Here is a 21290-nt window from a genome sequence, read left to right on the forward strand (position 1 = left end):
CCTCTCTGAGCCTGTTTCCTCATCAGTTCAAGTAAGGATAAGAGACTCCAAAGGTTGTTTTAAGGGTTAAATGAGATAATGCACATGAAGTACATTCAGTCAACATTGGCCACTCATATAGACGCAGTCCTCAAAGTTAGTGAATGTGGTCAATACAGGAGAACAAAGTGGGAAGTATTTCTGACCTCTGAAACGTTTTGGGGTGTTAGAGTTCCTTATGTTGCAAGCAATAGTAAGCCCAACTGAAATGGAATTCAGCAAGCAAAGGAGACTTGACCTCTGCCACTGGAATATCCAGAGACAGAACAGGCTTCAGGAATGGTCTGAACCAGCAACTCAATGGCATCATCAAGGACAGAGGTCCTTTTTGTCCCTCACTCTGTCAGCTGAGTATCAGCTTCATCCTCAGACCAGCTTTCCTCCTGTGATTGAGGGCAGGAGGAGAAGGGGACAACAGAGAATGAGATGGCTGGATGGCATCACCAACTCGATGGACATGAGTTTGAGTGAACTCCGGGAGTCGGTGATGGACAGGGAGGCCTGGCATGCTGTGATTCATGGGGTCGCGGAGAGTCGGACACGACTGAGCGACTGAACTGAACTGAACTGAAGGTTCACCCTGGTTGGCTTGAGGCAGAGGCTAACTCCTGCACCTAGTTTGGAGGCTGGGAAAATGGACTTTGGCTTTTAGTGAGTTGAACAAGCACCACCCCCCCACCACCACTGAGGCTGCAGGGAGGATCAGTTTCTCCCAAATCATAGGGGCTGGCTGCTCAGGGGAGAGGAAGACTCCAGATGGAGACCTGGATAATACTAGAAAGTTCTAGAAAGGGACATGGGTGCTGGAGAGACACTCAATACATGGGTACCTAATAAGGTGTCATATCTGGAATGAAAAGAGCAACGTGTTAAAAATATCCCACCAATTAAGAATGAGCCCAGGATGAAGCATTTGAAGAAGAATAGATATACGTATAACTGAATGACTTTGCTGTACACCTGAAACCAACACAACATTGTTAATCAACTATACTTCAAAATGAAATTAAAAGTTAAAAAAAGAGTGAGCCCAGGATGAATGAAGTTGCACTGTGAGAGCAGGAGATGCCTGGAGCAGAGCAGGAGCTCGCAGTGGACGCCCTTCATCTCCCAGACTCAAAGGCAAATCTATTAATAAAATTCCTTCCTGGCAAGCCGTCTCCTGGTGTAAGTTCAAGAAAACGAGTATTCAAAGGAAGAAGGAGGAAATTCTAGCCACAAAGCTGCAGCCTCACAGCCCTGCAAGGTCGCCCAGGACAGATGCGATTTCTTAGGAAGAGCAAGAGGGGTAAAGAGAGAAGAGGCAGGGGCTCTCCAGCATCACGGGGGCAGCAGGAAAGGGGCCGGGAAAGACAGCCACGTTAGGATGGTCAACATAGAGGGCTGCCACGGGGAACAGGCAGGCGGAAACGTTACCTCACGTCTCCAGGAGGCGGGTGGGAGGGGCCTGGAATGGGCGTCTGGGAAGCAAGGACCCCCCATCCTGGCACCAGGCTCCATAGGCTCCTTTGGTCCCCGAGCCACCACGCAACTCCTCTTGCTATGGACGGAGCTCCAGAATCTGCAGGATTAGCAGTTTACAAACTCTGCAGTCTGGAGGAGGGGCACCCAGAGCCTGGCATTCCGAAGTGGTTCCGAACACTAGCCTGAAGTCCGGGGACCAGAGGGAGAGGCCCCTGGGATACACAGTCTGTTGTCTGTCACACACCCGACACAGGTTGTGCAGCACCCTGACCGTCCTCTGATGGTGCTCCCAGGAGCGGTGAAGGGTGCCGAGAGAGGTGTGTGTGCAGCTCAGAGGAGTTCAAGCTGGCCCAGAGTCCAAGGTGCCAAAGGCAGCCTCCTTTGTTTCGCCATAACTGGACTGAGCCTTGCTGCTGTGGCCCAGGTTCTGAGTTGGGGAGGGGGTGAGGGGATGAGTCTGCTCCACCTGAGCCTCGCTCCTCACCTGCTGCTCAAACTCTTACTTCTTTGGGGTGTGAAAGAGGCTCTTAGTCCCAGTTCAGGCAGTCCCACTCTATGATTTATGGTTTAAACCATAAACTTTTGCAATTTTTTTTTTCATTCCCTAATCCTCAACTTGACGTACACACGCACACAGACACAAATAGTTGGTGTTTCAGACCTTAGTTTTTTCAACAGATACACTAAAGTCTACTTAGCAGGCTGAAAGACCAAAAAGTGCTCTTTTAAGGCTAAATCTCCCCCTCCCGGCCCCCTCACACACACCCCAAGTTCCTAAAGCTACCTTGACAATTAGGGGAAGATCAGCAGGTACAAGAGATGGGAAGGGCTACTTCTCCAAATCTCTACCACGTTTCTTTAAGGATGGGTGTGGTCTTATTCCTGTCAGGGCTGGAGGTGTTTTATCTCCACGAACAAAAGATAAAATAACTTTCAACTGAGTAGAGGGGAAGCAAGACCAAGGGGAAAGGAACTCGAGAAAGGTGAGGTGTACCAGTGGGCTGACCTCGCTTCTCTGGTGGAAGCAGGGACATTGGGAGAGACTCCCGCCAGCACTTGGCTCACAGACCAGCTCTGCACGCAATGTCAGGCCAAGGCTTGTGCCAGGGGCTGAGCAGAGAGTCAAGTCTGCCTGGATCTGGATGTGACAGCTAATACTTTGTTCTCCACTGATGTACCGCTACTCCTTCCTATGACATGGCCGTGGGATTTACAGTCCCAAATGCTTCTCATCACACTGCACTTCTCTCCAAAGAGTGATCCCAACAAGCCTCATCCTTAATTCACCCCAGATCCATGGGCAAGTCAGCCCCCAGCTTTTGCCCTGTTTGCCGCTAAGCCAACTCTCCTCCTCTGAACTTGTTTTGAAACAGCTGTGGCAGCCAGCATTCCTGACTCTCTGGAGACCGGGTCCCCACCCCACCGTCTTCCCCAGCACCCCAGCATTTGCAAACTGGGTAGGAAAATGAGTGTCCTTTTCTGTGGTAGGGACAATGCCCTTTGCTCACCCCACAGCTTCCTCTGCCTGGGCATGGGGACAGTGACATCTCCCAGACTCCTTTGAAGTTTGTCCTGGGCTTTGAAAAACCCACGGAAGAAATGCAGGTCGCTTCTAGACCATGCCCTTAAAACATTCCTGCACAATCCTCTGGCAGTCTCTTCCCCTTCTATTGATATAATGGCTTTTACAGAAGTGACCACATGTTTAAGATGTTAGCATCACAAGACAGAAGGATCTAGAACCCGGCATCTTTTCCTGGAGGTAGCCCCTACCCCCGGCCCAGGAAATCCACTCAACCCACGCTGAACTGTAATGTAGGCAATAAATAAAACTTTATTATGTTAAGCCACTGAAACTGCAGGTTGTTTGGCACCACAGCCAGCACCCATCACCCTGATTAATACACTAGCCAAGTTGATGACCCCATGCTAGTCATCAAGCCTGCCCTCAAAATTCCATCATGACGTTGGTCAACTTCAGCTCTCGTGTCACGGGGATGGACAATCATCTGGACCAACCCCTCCATCCCCCAGCAGGCTGTCACCTGCTCCCCTGCCTTTGTTACCCAGGGTCCTACCGCAAGTGCAGATACACTCAGAGGCCTTTGGGTGGGAGTACATGATGTGATTGCAAGATATTAATTGCCCAGTTGGGCTCAGTCTCCTCAGTCCTGCGTGGCCGGATGTCGGGATAGACTTGGCCTGGAGAGAGGAAGACAGCAGCCAATTTTAAACTGATGTCTGGGTCTTCCCAATCAATTGCTGCCTCCCCACATTTGCTCTCCTTGGCCAAGGGCACTTCCCCAACTCCTAACACATCCTGAATGAAGAGCCTCTTAAAGCATTCTGATGAAATTTTACTATGGCAATGAGTAATTTTGTTAGGGCTGCCATAAAAAATACCACAGACTGGGTGGCTTAAACAATAGACATTTGTTTTCACACGGTTTTGAAGGCTGGCAGGTCTGAGGCCAAGGTGTCGGCAGAGTTGGTTACTCCTGAAAGCCTCTGTCCTTGACGCTGTGTCCTCCCATGGACTTTCGTCCATGCACATGAGTTCCTGGTCGTCTCTCTGTGTCCAGATGTCCTCTTCCTGTAGAGACACCAGTTAGATTGGGTTAGGGACCACTCTAACAGCCTCATTTTAATTTAACCATCCCTTTTAAGACCTTATCAGCAAACACAGACACATTTTGAGGTACAAGAGTTAGGAATTCAACGTATGAACTTGAGGGGACGAAATTCAGCCCATAACCAACTGGATTCATTTTGTGGGGTTTGCAGTCATGTTTGATAAAAACCTCTTCTTATAGGGGAAGTCTGATCAACTACAACATACCCTTTTTAAAAAAATTATTTATTTACTGGCTGGCTGGGTCTTCGTTGCTGCGGGCTGTTTTGAGTTGTGGCGAGCAGGGGCTACTCTCTAGCTATCTCGTGCAGGCCTCTTATGGCCATGGCTTCTGTTGCTGTGAAGCACAGGCTCTAGGATGTGGGGCTTTCAGTACTCATGGCATGTGGGTTCAGTAGTTGCAGCTCCAGGGCTCCAGAGCTTGGGTTCAGTAGTTGTGGCCCACCGGCTTAGTTTCTCTGAGGCATGTGGGATCTTCCTAGACCAGGGATGGAACCCGTGTCCTTTGCATTGCAAGGCGGAGTCTTAACCACTGGACCACCAGGGAAGGCCCACAATGTACTCATAACAGGGAACTGGGATTGGGCTGGATGTTTCCAAAATTTGCTAGAAGAAAAAATTAGGAGAAAATCTACACAACCTTGGGTTTGGGGATGGGTTTCTAGATGCAACACCAAAAGCATAATTCCCCCCACCCCAAAATTTTAACAAACTGGATTTTATTCAGATTTAAAACTTTGCTCTGGGAATAACACTGTTAAGAGAATGAAAATGCAAATTACCCACTGGAGAAAATATTTTAAATCACGTATCAGATTAAAGACCTGTGTTCAAAATACACAGTGAAAAAACTCTTAAAACTCAACAGTTACAAAAAGTTTTTTTAAGCAAACAAAATATATGGACAGGCACCTCACCACAGAATATACACAGGTGGCAAAAAGCACATGAAAAAATATATATATGTACAATAACTTCTAGATATTTACCCACCTGATTTATGTCTACACAAAAACCTATATGTGAATGTTTATAGTAGATTTATTAATAATCACCTAGGAGCAACCAAGATGTCCTTCGTAGGTGAATGGATGGTGGTCCATCCATAAAATGGAATAATGTACAAAAATATAAAGGAATGAGCTATCAAGACACAGAAAGATGGATGAATCTTAAATATACATTACTAAATGAAAAAAAAAAGCTGTTTGATTCCATTTATATGCTGCTGCTGCTGCTGCTAAGTCACTTCAGTCGTGTCCGACTCTGTGTGACCCCATAGACGGAAGCCCACCAGGCTCCCCCGTCCCTGGGATTCTCCAGGCAAGAACACTGGAGTGGGTTGCCACTTCCCTCTCCAATGTATGAAAGTGAAAAGTGAAAGTGAAGTCGCTCAGTCGCGTCCGACCCATATGACAATCTGAAAAAGATGGTAAAAAGATTGATGGTTACCCAAGGACTGAGGGAGCAGAAAGATTGATGACAGACAAGAGATGTTTTAAGACAATGAGACTCCTCATGGTGGACACGTGACATTACGCATGTGTCAAAATCCATGGAAAGTTCTAGCCCAAAGAGTGAACCTTAATGTATGCAAACTTTAAAAAGCTTTTAGGGGACTTCCCTGGTGGCCCGGTGGTTAAGACTCAGCACTCCCAATGCAGGGGGCACGGGTTAGATCCCTGGTCAGGGAATTAAGATCCTGCATGCTGCAGAGTGTAACCAAAAAAAAAAAATTTTTTTTTCATTCAGTAACTTAGGGCATCCCAAGATGAAATACCGAATGTGACCCACCAAAATCAAACTGTATTACAAATGTATGAAATAACCTCAGTGAAAGGGATGAAGGGGAGACATGCTGGTCTAACTAAATTGGGAAATGGTGGCGACTGTATGAGAAGGTGCGTGCGGTGCTCTGTCAGCTGAAAGGGCCTGGAAGCAAGGACACCCCAGCAGCAACGAGCACATCCAGGTCTCGCTTTCTAACTTCATTCTCTAAGAGAAACCAGAGCTCCTGGGAGAAACAGCTGACTCCAGGGGCAGGCAGAGCCTGGCCCTTGTTGTAGTGCCAAATAAGACTGTAACACACACACACAATCTGAGCCATAAAAGAAACAGTGTAGTGCTGGGTTATGAAACAAAGTATAAAATAAAATACCCACGAGTCCATACTGATACAAGCGATTGAATAAGCCGAGAGAGGAGAAGAAGTATGCCTCCCGTACAGAAGAACCCCAAATAATTTATGTAGAGTATGACTCCCCACCTTGAAGTGACATCCTTCCAAAGGGGGCAGTATGCGGGGGTGGGCAGCATTCCATTGCACAGTATAGACAGACCACAATCTGTCTCTCCGTTCTCCAGGAGATGGATATTTAGATTGTTTCCAGTTTTTGGCTTCTGTGCATTGTGCTGTTACAAACATTCATGTCCAGGTCTTTTTTTTTTAATTTTATTGACGTATAGTTGACAACGTTGTGTTAATTTCTGCTATACAGCATAGGGGTTCAGTTACACATACACAGATTCTTCTCCATATTCTTTTCCATTATGGTTTATCACAGGATATTGAATATAGTGCCCTGTGCTATACACGGTAGGACCTGGTTGTTTATCCATTCTATATATAATAGTTTGCATCAGCTAATCCGAATCCCCCAATCCATCCCTACCCCTACCCCCACCTCCCTGTTGGCAACCAGTCTGTCCTCTATGTCTGTGAGTCTGTTCCTATTTCTTAGGCGAGTTCATTTGTATCATATTTTAGATTCATATTTTGATATGCTTAGATCACATATGAGCGATACCATATGATAGTTGCCTTTCTCTTTCTGATTTACTTCGCTTAGTATGATAATCTCTACGTCCATCCATGTTGGTGCATATGGCGTTATTTCATGATTTTTTGTGGCTGAGTAGTACCACATCTTCTTTATGTATTCATCTGTCAGTGGATTCATGTCCACTGAACCCATATCTCTTGGGTAAAAATATGTACCGAAGAGTGGGACGGGTGTCATTTGAAAAGTGTTTCGTACGTTAAGCTTTTCATGAAACTGTCAAACAGTATCCCATAATGGTCGCACCATTTTACGTTCCCATCAGTGGTGTCAGGGAATCCATTCTTTTACCACGTAGAGAAACACCAGGTTGTTAATCAAGAGGACAAAAGCACAGCCCAAGTAAATCAGCCATGTGACTGCCTTGATTTATGTCCAGTTACCATGCAGCACAACAGGTTTGCAGCCTAACAGGCGTTCAGAGCTGTGCTTGAAGATGAGTTTAGTCACAGCACCAGTCACTCTTCCGCCAGGCTGCGGACACTCTTGTTCACTCATGGGTGGTGGTTGTTTTTTCCAATGAGGATATACTGTTATCATCCTAGCAGAGTTTATAATGTACATGAGACTAGAGCACACACACTGGAGCACATCCATCTCACACACACACACAGTAACTTGGAGCACCTTTGGTTAAAGCAAACTCTGGAGAACATCCAGCTCAATCATGGCGACCTATTAAGGATACCTTCTAATCTACCTGATCCCCATCCCCCACATCCTGAGAAAAGGATTCAAAAATCAACTTTGGATTCTACAACAGTTTTAGGTTTGCAGAAAAGCTGGAATACAGTGTGGAGTCCCTCTCACTCTGCACCCAACATCCCCTATTGCTGTGATCTTACATTACTATGGTCTGTTTGTCACCACTGAAGAACTAATGCTGATCCATTACTATTAGCTAATTCAGATTTCCTTACTTTTCACAGAAAGTGCCTTCCCCATCCCAAGATCCCACGCTGCATCTAGTCACCAGGTCTCCAATCTGTGACAACTTCTCAGACTTTCCTTGTTTTTGATGACCTTGACCATTTTGAAGAGTCAGGTATTTTCAGAACGTCCTTCAATTTAGGTTTGCCTGAAGTTTCTCTCATAGGCAGACTGGTTACAGGTTTTGCAGAGGAAGGCCACAGAGGCAAAGTGCCATTTTTGTCACATCATATAAAGGGTCCTTGCTATCAACCTGATTGTCCCCTGCTGGTGATGACCTTGACCACCTGACTGAGGTCATGTCTGTCAGTTTTCTCCACCGTAAAGTACTGTCTCCCACCCCTGCATTGGTCCTCTTTGGAAAGAAGTCATCAAGTGTAGCCCACACTTAAGGGTGGGAGTTCTTCACGGAGAAGTAGCTTGTCCAGTTGATTGTCTCTTTTCCTCACTTTTTAACCAATGATTTATATTAGTGTAAACTTGTTGATATTTATAGTGTAGGTTACAACCCAAGTCTATATGATTTACATTCTTGCTCAGATTGCTCCAGTTTTGGCTACGGGAAGCCCTTTCCTGTGGTTTCTGTGTCCCTTTGACAAACCCCATGGTGTGTGTGTGTGTGTGTGTGTGTGTTTGCATGTGCATGCATGTGTTTAGCACTTCCTTACTCTCTGGCACTAGAAGATGGTCCAGGCTTACCTCCTGTATTTCCCACCCCAGCCCTGGAATCAGCCATTTCTCCAAAGAGCCTGGGTTCCTTGTTCTGGGCAGGGATCTTAGAAATCAAGCTCTCACACTGGATGTGCTCATTGCTGGGGGGAACGTCCTTGCTTCTAAGCCCTCTCCACTGACAAAGCCAGCAAACTTAGGTGCAGATACTAACCTCTGTGGGCGTCCCAGGTGGCTCAGTGGTAAAGAATCAGTCAGCCATGGAGGAGACCCGGGTTCAAACCCTGGGTCGGGAAGATTCCCTGGAGGAGAAAATGGCAGCCCACTCCAGTATTCTTGCCTGGAGAATTCCATGGGCAGAGGAGCCTGGTGGGCTGATGTCCATGGGGTCACAAAGAGTCAGATCCAACTGATCGCTGCCACTGCCACCAAGCTACATAGATGTGCGTATCTATAAATGTTTCTGTCTTGTTTCTGCCCGTCTGCTGTAGGCGCGTCCGTAACCTCCCACTACAACGGAGAGAAATCCGCTCCCGTGATCTACTGACTTAATCGCTCAATGCCAATGCGCATGTATAGTGTGATTTCAGAATTGTTAACCTGTGCCCTTGTAGGGAACAACTTTACTGACTAGAGCAGTGTTATGCATGGTTCCTTTCGCCTTTCGTTTCACAGACTCTGCTCCTTTCCATAAGTACTTAGGTCAGCATCTTTTCTCCCATCCCAAGCTCTTTTTCTGGCCTGGATCTCCCCTTCTCCCACCACTAAACCTGGCCTGTGGGGCTCAGGCAGTGGTGTCCTCTGTGGGGATCAGATCCTGCCTCAGTGAGTCTCAGTGGTCCCCTCTGCCATCACTGGACTGAGTGAACCCCCCACACACACACCCCCCAAAACAGCCCAACTGAATCCTCCTGATGCACCTACCAAGCTCTGCAGCCTCAGGGGTGGACCCAGCCCCAGGCCCAGATCCAGTCAGTCTTGGCTCCTGCCTGAGGACCACTGTGCATCCCCCCAGGACCGTGCAGCAGGAGCAGGCCGCTCTGGGTGCTGGCCAAGCTGTCCAGCCATGCTGCTGGTCCACCTGGTAACGGGGGCCTTCTCAGATTACTCGGAGGATCACTTTGCCTTAGAAACTCCAGCTGTCACCTCCGATGCATTAGTAACCAATGCCAAGGCCCTGAACAGCAGAGGACTGGCAATAAGCAAGTGTCCCCAGGTGTCCCGCCAGCGCCATGCTCTGTCACCACAGCCATTGCCGTCACCAGGGAGGAAGGTGAGCAAACCTGGAGGGGGGTGTGGTACCCGAGATTCTGGCACAGGTAGCCCGGGATGCCTCCCCTGGTAAGTCCTGTCAGGAGCCTGGATTCCTGTTTCCAGGTGAAGGGGAAAGAGGCAAGCTCTGCAAGGGTGGGAGAGGGCTTAGGTCAACCTGCAGGGCTGAGGATGCACTGGAGGGCTGGACACATTTCAAAAGCCCCAAGGGGTTCAAGTGCCGTCAGCCTCGTTGGCTCTGTGGCTCCCCAGGTTGAGTGTAAACAGGTTAGGAGCAACCTGCTCTGGCCTCTGAACAGCAGCCCTGCCACAGGTCACTGGTCAGAACCAGTGTGCACACGAGAGCAGGTGCCTAGCCCCCATTCAGTTTCCAGCCAGCCCGTCTTTGGTTGTGGATGAGCTGACTGCTTGACTCATGGAGCAAGAACTGATCTCAGACCCCTTCAAGACCCAGGGATGCCCCCACCCCGACCTGGGCCCAGTGGACCCAGGAGTCCCTCGCTGCCACCATGTGATAAGGTAAGTGTCCCTGAGGCTCCATGGCAGCACCAGTGCCTGGCAGAGGAGGACCAGGGCCCCCACTTGGGTTCAGGAGTGAGCCTGCCAGCCTCGGGGTGTGGCAGCCCCACCCTACCCAGTGTGAGGAGTTCTCACACCAAGCCCTCTGGTGGCAGGTGACAGGTCCCACTGGATGTCACTCAAGGCCTTTCCTCCCAAGTCCATGATACTCTTGGGGGCCTCTTCCCTGCCCCCAACTCCAAGAGTGTCTTGGGAGAGGCCAACAGGAGCACAACACCCATAGGGTGGGTGGGAGGGCTGTCTAAACATCTTCAGAAGGCTGAGGGGGACCAAAACCAGGGCCTTCAAAATCCAGCCCCCAGAGTTTCTTCTAAGCCAGGGCTTAGAATTCCTTAGAACTATGGACTCTTCCCCAGAAAACTAAGCCTTTACATCATATCTTACCTACAGTTTCAGAGGCCATCCATGGATGCCTGTAAGGAATCCCTGCTCTCATCAGACATATGGAAAACTACACACATAGACTGTTCCATCCAGGACAGTCACCCTTGCCACCCCCGATGCATTTGTGTCTCCAGCCCACGCCACCGTCTGCTTTCAGAGAATAGAGCCACCTCCCCTCCCCTGAGCCTGTCCTAGAGCCAGGAGCCCAGAGGATGACTCCCCCAACAAAGCAGCCGTATCACGGCTCCTCAAGAAGGTCAATTCAAAGGGCAAATAACCCCCGAAGTCAGCAGGAGTTTGTGAACTCCTAACTACCAAGGGGAAGTCCTTTTGTCGAAACTGGTGAATATCAGGCACAGCCGGATCCAGGAGTTCCGGCGATATCCTAAGAACTGATGGTCCACACAGAGGCAGAGGAAGAATAGCGGCTCAGACTGGCACATGCGTTGAGTCTGAGCGGCATGCAGCCCTGCGGGCAAGGCCGCAAGGAATCCCCTGTGACTTCTCTCTCCTTCTCCAGCTGCACGGCCACCACTGCCATGCCGGCCACCAACCAGGGATGGCCAGAGGACTTCGGCTTCCGGCTTGGGGGCTCGGGTCCCTGCTATGTCCTGGATGTGGTGGAAGGGAGCAGCGCACACGCCGGGGGTCTGCGGCCCGGGGACCAGATCCTGGAGGTGGAGGGGCTGGCAGTGGGCGGCCTGAGCCGCGAGCGCCTAGTGCGCCTGGCCCGGCGCTGCCCGCGCGTGCCGCCCAGCCTGGGCGTGCTCCCCGGTCCTATCGGCTGCCCCGGCGCGGGATCCGGCTGCGAGCTGCTGACCACAGCCTTGCGGATCCCGCGCTCAAGCGGCGGCCTCTATCTGGGCCGCGAGTTGCTACGCCTGGCCGGCCGCAAGCGCCCTGACGCTGTGCACCGAGAGCGTAGGCGCAAGGCCCAGGAGTTCAGCCGCAAGGTAGGGCGCGCAGGGCCGGGCAGGGCCCTAAGGGACAGGCGGTCTGGGGTGGGGCGCGAGGGGCGCAGTTCTGGGGAGCTGGGCATTGTGGACCCGGAGCGTCAGGAGTCGGGCAGGCCCTCCTCAGGCCAGGAGTGGGAGCGTGGAGCTAAGGAAACTTCTAACGAAAGATTTTTCAGAAATATAATGATGCTCAAGCTTCCAATCCTGTCCTTAATTTTCGTAATTTTTGTTTGCTTGATTTGTGGGAGTTGCTTTTCTTTTTCTTTTTTTAATTGAGTTAATGAAGATATATAGTAAAGCACATTCATTAAGTGTACAGCTTAATGAACTTTACATAGGCATACACCCTTCTAACCACCAGCCTGATCAAAATGTAGATGAATAGAATACAGACAATAATATTAGTAGAATGCAGAAGACAGACTGATTCATTGAACCCAGAAGGTTCTCTCCATCTCAATATGAAGCTCCAAGATTCCCCGGAGAAGTAGAGAGCCTAGGAGATTGTGCACCAACTCTTAAGACTCTGGGGGTGAGCGGGGGAGGGCGGAGGCGGGAAGGGAATCCCTGCATTTTCCGTGGATATTCATTGGCCAGAACTAATCACACCCCTGATCCCAAAGGATGCTGGGAAATGTAGTCCCCTGTGTGTCCAGGAAGGCGGGAAGACCTAGAAACAATGGCGGTGGTTTAGTCACTAAGTCGCGAAGAAGGCATTGGCACCCCGCTCCAGTACTCTTGCCTAGAAAAATCCCATGGATGGAGGAGCCTGGTGGGCTGCAGTCCGTGGGGTCGCTAAGGGTCGAACAGGACTGAGCGACTTCACTTTCACTTTTCACTTTCACACATTGGAGAGGGAAATGGCAACCCACGCCAGTGTTCTTGCCTGGAGAATCCCAGGGACGGGGGAGCCTGGTGGGCTGCCGTCTATGGGGTCACACAGAGTCGGACACGACTGAAGTGACTTAGCAGCAGCAGCAGCAGTCACTAAGTCGTGTCCGACTCTTGCAACCCCATGGACCCGCCAGGCTCCTCTGTCCATGGGATTTTCCAGGCAAGAATACTGGAGTGGATTGCTATTTCCCTCTCCAGGGGATCTTCCCAACTGAGGGATCGAACCCAGGTCTCCTGCATTGCAGGCAGATCTTTACCGACTGAGCTTTGAGGGAATCCCCTAGAAACATTGGTGAGACCTAGTGCCTTAATCTGTTCCAGCTGCCATACCCGAACTACCACAGACTGGGTGGCTTATAAGCAACAGGAATTTCTCTCTCACAGCTCTGGAGGCAGGAGATTTGAGAACAGGGTGCCAGCATGCTTGAGTGAGGGTCTGCTTTGGGTTGCAAACTTCTGGTTTTGTCCTTGCATGGTGAAAAGGGCAAGGGATCTCTTTGGGCCTCTTTCATTTTGTTTCAAAAAATGTTTTTTTTAATGTGGACCTTTTTTTTTTTTAAGTCTTTATTGAATTTACAGTATTGTTTCTGTTTTATGTTTTGGTTTTCTTTGGCCAAGAGGCATGTGGGATCCTTACCTCCCCAACTAGGGATCAAGTCTGCACCCCCTGCACTAGAAGCTGAGGTCTTAACCACCAGACTGCCAGCAAATCCCTGAGGCTCTTTTATAAGGGCACTAATTCCATTCATGAGACCTCCACCCTCATGACCTAGTCACCTCCCAACAACCCAACCTCCTAATACCATCATCACCTGGGGCATTCGATTTTCAACACACAAATTTTGGAGAGGGGGGACACAAACATTTAGACCATAGCAACTGGTAAAGTCTGCTGTGATCCCAGATGACTCGCTGTAGACCCAAAAGTCTGCCCCAGACTCCATCCAATCCCTGGGGAGTCAGAAGAGAGGTGGTCAGAGCCCCCAGATGGGCAGAGTGGACTTGGTGAGGAAACAAAGTCAGGGTTGTGACCTAGGGAGGAATCTGACCAGCTGCCCAGGTCAGCTTTGGCGCATTTTCTGATAAGGGGGAACAGGAAGTGGTGGATTCTGGTTAGAGCTTGCCAAGCAGCTCCACAAATCCCCAGAAAAGACCACCTCCGGAAGATCAAGGGCAGCCTGGAGTCCCCCCACCAGCTTCCCACAATCAGCTCTCGGGTTCTCACCAGCACTCTCCCTGCCCCAGTTTTTCCTCCTCGCAGAGCCTGATATTTAATAGAAAATCCATTAGTGTCCCGTGATGGTGCCTCATGCTTCGATGTAGGTTGAGAGCATCTGGGTAATAGCTGACACCAAAACCGCACTGTGGCGGGGCCCCAGGAGGGAGGAGCTATTTTTTCCTCTTTCTTACATAAAACATCTTTGCAGAGAGCCATGTTCTCCTTTGAATCGAGGCTGCAGCTGGCTTTGGCTTCAAAGCCACTGACCTTCCTGGGCCTGGTGGCTTCTGGAGGAGGGGGTGACTGGTACTGCAGCCTGCCCCACGCACCTTGCGAACGGCCGGCCGCCTGCAGCTCTTTGGTTCAGCTCTGTAAACGCTCCCTGAATGCACCAGGCCCTGTGCTCGGGCCGGACAGGAGTAAGACGTCAGGTCTGCGTCTCGGGCCATCTCGTCTGGTGAAGGAGATCTGGGGTGCAGTTGCTAGGACTCAGGCATGCATAGAATGTGGCCTTGGCCTGGGTGCCCTCGAAGCCGCCTGCTAATACCTGCTCACCCTCTGTGATGTCACCCTATCTGGGAAGCCTTTCCTCATCCACCCGTGCTGCCATTTAGGAAGCAGTTGTATATACAATTCTGAAGTTCAAGGACAAACCGTGGGCTGGAGATCACAATCAAGGGTCGTCTGGGGTCCTCGGCCAGAGCAGCAGCATCAGGGAGCGCTTGTGGCAAGGGGTGGGGGGTATTGCAGCGGGTTGTATGAAATTGGCCAGGGTCGACAGCTCTGGACAGAAAGAAGAGGGTTGTGGAGTCAAGGGAGGAGTTTACTGATTTATTTATAGGCGGGGAGAGAAATGAACAATTTGTGTGAGCCGAAGGGAAGGAGGCTGTAGAGTCACTGAAATCCATGCATTTTGCAGTTGTTGCTTACGGCCCTCTGACCAGCAAGGAGTGGGGAGACAGCCGTGCACAGGGCCAAGAGCGGAGCCTGCCGTCACGCCATGGTGGGAAACAAAATAAGCACACGGACGAAGCAATGTTATTGTTGTTTAGTCGCTCAGTCTTGTCCAACTCTTTGTGACCCCATGGACTGAAGCACGCCAGGCTTCCCTGTCCTTCACCATCTGCCAGAGTTTGTTCAAACTCACGTCCGTTGAGTCGATGGATGATTCAATAAGCTAGCTATTTCAGATGATCACTGAAGGGAAGAAATAAACAGGGAGATGAAAGTCTTGGGGGCCACTTGATCAGAGTGGTCAGGTAAAGCTCCCTGAGGAGGGAACTTTCAAGCTGAGAGCTGAGGGACAAGTAGGTCGCAGGAAGAGAGAGTGAGGACTCTGGTGACTCGGTGGCCTTGTGGGTTGGCCTTGCCCAGGAAGGGGGCCGGTTCTTCATCGTCTGAGAGTGGAGGGTGGAGGGGAAAGATGCGGGGCTTGTTGATATGTTTGGAGGTGAGTGGAAGGGGTAATGAACGGCCCCGGCTCTGGCTGAAGTTGGGACCCATGTGGGCCTGAGAGAGACGCATGGCCATCCCCTGGGCTCACCCAGCCGCCCAGCCTCCCACTCCTGCTTCAGGGTCAGCTCAGGATGTTGACACCCAGAGGCACCCCAGACTCTCAACTAACAAGGCAGGGAATCTGCTGGAGTGTGGACAGACAGTGGTTAACTGTTCCATTTAAAAAAGTAACAGTGCCAGACAGAAAAGCCCACATAGTAGAAGATTCCAGTCATGAGACATATTCAGTATAAGCAAATCCAGAGAAGCTGGAAAATAGATTAGTGGTTTCCCTGGGGCTGGGGGAGTGGGCAATGAGGAGTGACTGCTGAATGGGTGCAGGGTTTCCATTTGGGAGGATGAGAATGTCCTGGAACTGGAGAGTGGTAATGGTTATACCACATGGTGAATATACTTAATGCCACTGACCTGTACATATTAAAATGGTTGCAGTGGTAAATTTTATCTTCAGTTCAGTTGCTCAGTTGTGTCCGACTCTTTGCGACCCCATGGACTGCAGCACACCAGGCGTCCCTGTCCATCACCAGCTCCCGGAGCCTGCTTAAACTCATGTCCCTCGAGTCGGTGATGCCATCCAACCATCTCATTCTGTCATCTCCTTCTCCTCCTGCCTTCAATCTTTCCCAGCATCAGGATCTTTTCCAATGAGTCAGTTCTTCACATCAGGTGGCCAAAGTATTGGAGCTTCAGCTTCAGCATCAGTCCTTCCAGTGAATATTCAGGACTGATTTTCCTTTAGTATGGAGTAGTTTGATCTGCTTGCAGTCCAAGGGACTCTCAAGAGTCTTCTCCAACACCACAGTTCAAAAGTATCAATTCTTCGGTGCTCCCCTTTCTTTATGGTCCAACTCTCACATCCATACATGACCACTGGAAAAACCATAGCCATGACTAGACGGACCTTTGCTGGCACATAAATTTTATGTTATGTGCATTTTTACAACAGTTAAAAAATAAAGAGGGAAAGGGCACAATGATAACACGCATGCCTTTTCCTGGCTGTATAAGTCATATAAGCTCACTGCCTAAAAAATAAAATGGAAACCTAGGGACTTCCCTGGTGGTCCAGTGGTTAAGACTCCAAGCTTCCATACTGGTGGCACAGGTTTGATCACTGGTCAGGGAACTAAGATCTCATACGCCAAGTGGCCAAATTGAAAAAAAAAGAGGAAAGCATTGACATAAAAATAATCAAAATCACTTCAGTGCATATTCCCTATGCAGACATGTGTATAATTATCTCTGATAAAAATGTAACACTGTGTGTTCCATTTGAAACCCTGCCTGTCTCTCACAAACATTTTCCATTATTTTATAACAGCTTTATCAAGATATATTCACATACCATACAATTTATTCATTTAAAGTGTGTTCAGTGGTTTTTAGTATATTCACAGAGCTGTGCAACCATTACCACAATTTTAGAACATTTTCATCATACCTAGAAGGGCTTCCCAGGTGGTGCTAGTGATAAAGAATCCACCTGCCAATGAAGGAGACACAGATGAGGGTTTGATCCCTGCGTCGGAAAGATCCCTTGAAGTAGGAAATGGCACCCACTCCAGTATTCTTGTCTGGAAAATTCCAGAGGCAGAAGAGCCTGGCAGGCTACAGTCCATGGGGCTGCAAAGAGTCGGACACAACTGAGCATAATCATAATTACCCAGAAAGAAGGCCTGCACTCGTTAGCTATCACTCCTTATACCATGGTCTTTAAATAAAGACCTGCAGCATCATTCTCTCTGACCAAATGGTACCACGCTGCGTCAAACCTCAGACACTGTCGATTTCAAGGTGCACTTGTTTTATTTACCACTAAGAAAAATCCTAGCCACCTAACCCATGACATGTGCTTCCTTATCTTCTCTTCACTTAATTTGTAGTTGGTGATAGAAGGCTTTTAGACTTATTTGGACATATTTAGTACCGGCAATGTATATAACTCTGTGGAAGTAACAATATGAGGCCCATGGCCAAATTCATACGTGCACAGGAATGACAGCTAGCCACAGGGCACAAAGTGATCTCAGAGATGCTAAAATTTAAAATACAGGGGCTTCCCCCAGAGGTCCAGTGGCTAAGACTCCACCTTTCAATGCAGAGGGTATGAGTTTGATCCCTGGTCAGGGAATTAAAATCCCACATGCCCCACAGTTTGGCAAAAAAAAAAGTGCTCACCCTGGAATCAACGGTACCCAATATTGCAGAGTATGGAGTGAACTTGGCTACGAAACAACAGAAGTTGACTCTACTCACTTAGGCAGAAAAGGAATGAACAGTTCATAGAGTCAGCACTGGAAGCCTCCTCTTGTTCAGTTGCTAAGTGATGTCCAGCTCTTTGCGACCCCATGAGCTATAGCACGCCATAACTCCCTGTCCTTCACTATCTCCTGGAGTTTGCTCAGACTCTTGTCCATCAAGTTGGTGATGCCATCCAACCATCTCATTCTCTGTCACCTGCTTCTCCTCGGCTTAGAACCAAGAAAGAATGTACAACCTAGAACACAACTGTCCTAAGCAGGCATCAGGATGAGTCTGCTCAGGGTGCACTACAGGGCTCTGTCACAACCCAGCATGAGATCCATGTTTCCGCATCTCCACATCATTCCTTCAAGAACCAAAGCCCTGGGCAACAGCCTCCAATTGCCCGAGGCTGCACCATTAGGACCAGGGTCTTGCCTCCCACCTGATTTGGGACTTCCTTCCATCTTGGCTGCATAGCCAAGGAAAGACAAATATCCCCCAAGTGAGTGTGCTACAGTTGTTTAGCCCATAATGTCAGATGTTTATACTACTTCCAACATCTCAGTATCATAAACCAGGCAAGGATGAACCTCTTCACTCATACGTCATTGTGCGATTGTCAGGACACGTCGAGGGTACGTTCCCAGGTGCAAGATCGTGGGGTAAAACAACAGGTGCATTTTCAGGCTTTGGACACTGTCACTGAGCTGCCCACGTCCAGGGCTCATACGGAATCCTCTGAGCAGATGTGCTGTGTCCCGCATCAGCCGGTTCGTACACAAAGGTGAAGAAAACACAGGTCCGGAGGGAGCATTAAGGGAGTCAGCATGCAGAGCGAGGCGTGCTCCGGGGCTTTCTCGCAGAGCCAGAGCATTCCCTGTGTGATCTCCCAGCACGCAGTGCGGTGGAACGGAGCAGAGTATTACAACAATAGTAACTAGCAATTACTGAGCGCCTGGCACATGTTTAAGCTCATGGATCGACTCCTTTGATCCTCACAATAGTCAGTAGATGGACCGTCTCTGGGTTTGGGTCCTGACCCTCTGGCCTTGGCCAGGTCACCTTACCTCTAGCGGCCTCAGTTCTCTTAGATAGAAATGAAGATGCTGGCCCGCCCCAACTCGTGGGGCCTTCTGTGGGGTCTGACGGGGTCTGGGTAAGGAACTCGCAGCGGGGTCCAGGCAGCATTGCCACGTCCGCTGTCCTGAGGGAGGAAGGGAGAGGGGGGACTGATTCCCCAGCATTCTGCCCTGGGACCCTCGGGGCCACTCATCAGACCCCTCCCTGCAGGTGGATGAGATCTTGGGGGACCAGCCGACCGCCAAGGAGCAGGTGTTCACTGCTCTGAAGCAGTTCGCGGCAGAGCAACGGGTGGACGAGCTGGTGAGGGCGCTCACCCTGGCGCTGCCCCCCGAGGCCCGCGGGCCCCTCCTGGAGAACCTCAGGTACTCATTCGGGGTCGGGATGAGCAGTCAGGGGTGTCCGTTCTCCCGCCTCCACCCCAGTGCTGCTGCTGCGGCGTGGTCAGCCCCTGAGCTGGACCCAAACACCCCATTGCCCCAAAACTAGGGTTTTGTGTCAGTGACCCCAAAGGCTGACCCTGGAAAGGGCAGCGAGCTGTTGGTGCTGCCGCTGCCAGGGTGTCACTTTGAGTGAGAAGGAAGAGCTGCCAACTGCTGGGCTGGGATGGGCTACAGAGAAGATCCACCTCCTGTTGCCCCTGCTCTGTCCCAAGCCCAGACCACAGAAGCCTCCAACGTTATCACCAAGATGCCCCTAACTCTTCACTGAGAGGGAATAATGGCACAGTTGGAGGGCCAGGAACTGTGCTGCATCACAGTTCCCTGCAGGAATGGGACTGTGCTGGGCCTGTCCTGATCCCGGTACCCCAGCCCCACCCCTGCATCCTAGTGACAATGTGTTTGCTCTGCCCTTTGATGATGCCAGCCGGGTGCCAAGAACCTCACCAGGGCCCCAGAAGAACACTTTCTCACTGAATCCCACCAGTACTTATCCCCGTTCCAGAGGCAGACTGTGGCTCAGAGAGGTTAAGGGACTGCCCCAAAGTCACACAGCACATGAGCAGCATTCACAAGAACATGAGCCAATTGACTGAGCACTTTCTGCTCAGTTTCGGACTCTAAACTCATCCTTCAGGGGGGAAAAAAATCTCCTGGTAGGTCCTGTGACACCTGAAATGGCCTGGGACTCTCCCCAGCCCCCTGACCTCCACACCCATCCTGCCCCGCACTGCAGGGCTTTGATCAGACCTCCCTGGGCCTGAGGGGAGTGTTCCCCGCCCGGATCCTGCCTCCGGGGCAGGGGGCGGCTCCCCCAGCCCGCCCCTCCCCCTCCTGGGCTCAGCCGGTCCCCTCCCCTCGCTGCCATTCACCCCGCAGCCTGTCCCTCCCTCTGGGCCTGGCCAATGTCAGGGACCGGGCTGGCCACCCCCACTCCCCAAGCTGGGCGCCGCGCCTCCGCTCTGCAGCGGAACACAGAAGGCCACCGAAAGAGGCCACCATGAGCTGCCTGGGGTGAGTTAGGGGTCTGCCCCTTGCCGGGAAAATCCGGAGAGGGAAAAAAAAAGAAAAGTTATATCTAGAAACAAATTTGCAGAGATGCAGAGTTGGGGCTGAAAGTCTCCCTGGGGAGGTGATGGGCCGGCAGCCCCGCCCCTCCGCACCAGGGCTGGGCCAGGGGCCGGGCGGCAGGCTGCCCCCGGGGAAGTTGGCACGCGTGTCTGACGGCTCTTAACAGCCGGAGGCCCTCGCGGTCCACCTCATCGGGCCTCCCTTCGGCGCTGCCCGGGCTTCCGCCCTCGCCGCCTCTGCCGGGCCAGCCGGTCTGCCTCCTGGGACAGCCCCCGTGCCTGCCTTCCCCGACCACGGCTCGTCCTGAGCTGCCGGCAGCTGGTCAGGAAGAGCGGGGGGCGGAGGAGGCGCCCCCTTGGGCGTGCTCGATTGAGAGCCTGGCGAGCGGAACGTTGGACACCTGGGGATGCCCCGTCCCCGCAGCGTCCCCGGGGCACCGCTGGGGAAGATGAAACAGCAGCCTCTGTTGTCAGCGCGTGTCAAGTGCGACAGGAAAATTGGGGAGGCTAGCGGAGGAGGGGGCGGCGCCCAGCTGGGCTCTGCAGAGAGAGGGGTCCCCTGGCAGCCGTGGCTTCCGCCCCCATCCCCCACTCCCCACCCCCACCACCGGGCTCCAAGGGCTGATGGACTGGGTTCTAGGGGTGAAGTGATGATCCCCATGCAGCCCCTTCCCGAGAGAGCTCTGAGAAGGCACGGAGGAATGGAAATCACAGTTTCCTGTGATTCTGAGAGCTGAGCACCAGCCGAAAGGCAGCACAGGGCAGTCAGGGCAGGCTGCCCAGAGGAGGCGGCAGTCCCAGGGCTGCAGAGTGACCAGTGGGGTGCAGCCATGTGCCCTGCGGAGGAGGGGAGATAGCTCATCAGGGCCAGGCATCCAGCTAGAGAGGGGAGCCCCAGAATGCCAAGGCAAGCGTGCTGCCTTGTGGGACCCAACCTCGAGTACCAACCGTGCCTAGCTGTGAGTTCCCCCTCCCCCGCTTTGGAAGGGCTCTGACCCTGCGACTGAGGGGAGTGAAGTGCGACAGCCTGGACGCCTGGGGACACACAGGGTAGATGAAGAGA

General features: G+C 51.2%; 1 protein-coding gene across 5 annotated transcripts in view; it reads left to right on the forward strand.

Annotated features, from left to right (window-relative positions):
• The first annotated feature begins 10136 nt into the window (after positions 1-10136).
• GRID2IP (Grid2 interacting protein) overlaps positions 10137-21290 on the forward strand; it is a 36628-nt gene continuing 25474 nt past the window's right edge. For 3 of the 5 annotated variants that reach the window (XM_055410329.2, XM_055410330.2, XM_055410333.2), the window contains exons 1-3: positions 10137-10365; positions 11330-11762; positions 18928-19082. In XM_055410329.2, coding sequence (XP_055266304.2) covers positions 10262-10365; positions 11330-11762; positions 18928-19082 — 692 coding nt within the window. In that variant the 5' untranslated portion in view covers positions 10137-10261. The remainder of the gene's footprint in view (positions 10366-11329; positions 11763-18927; positions 19083-21290) is intronic. The other 2 variants (XM_055410331.2, XM_055410332.2) reach the window with 1 other exon arrangement.

Source organism: Moschus berezovskii, chromosome 27 (genome assembly GCF_049115385.1).
Source record: "Moschus berezovskii isolate FMDL1 chromosome 27, NW_MosBer_1.0, whole genome shotgun sequence".
NCBI classification, from domain to species: Eukaryota; Metazoa; Chordata; class Mammalia; order Artiodactyla; family Moschidae; genus Moschus; species Moschus berezovskii.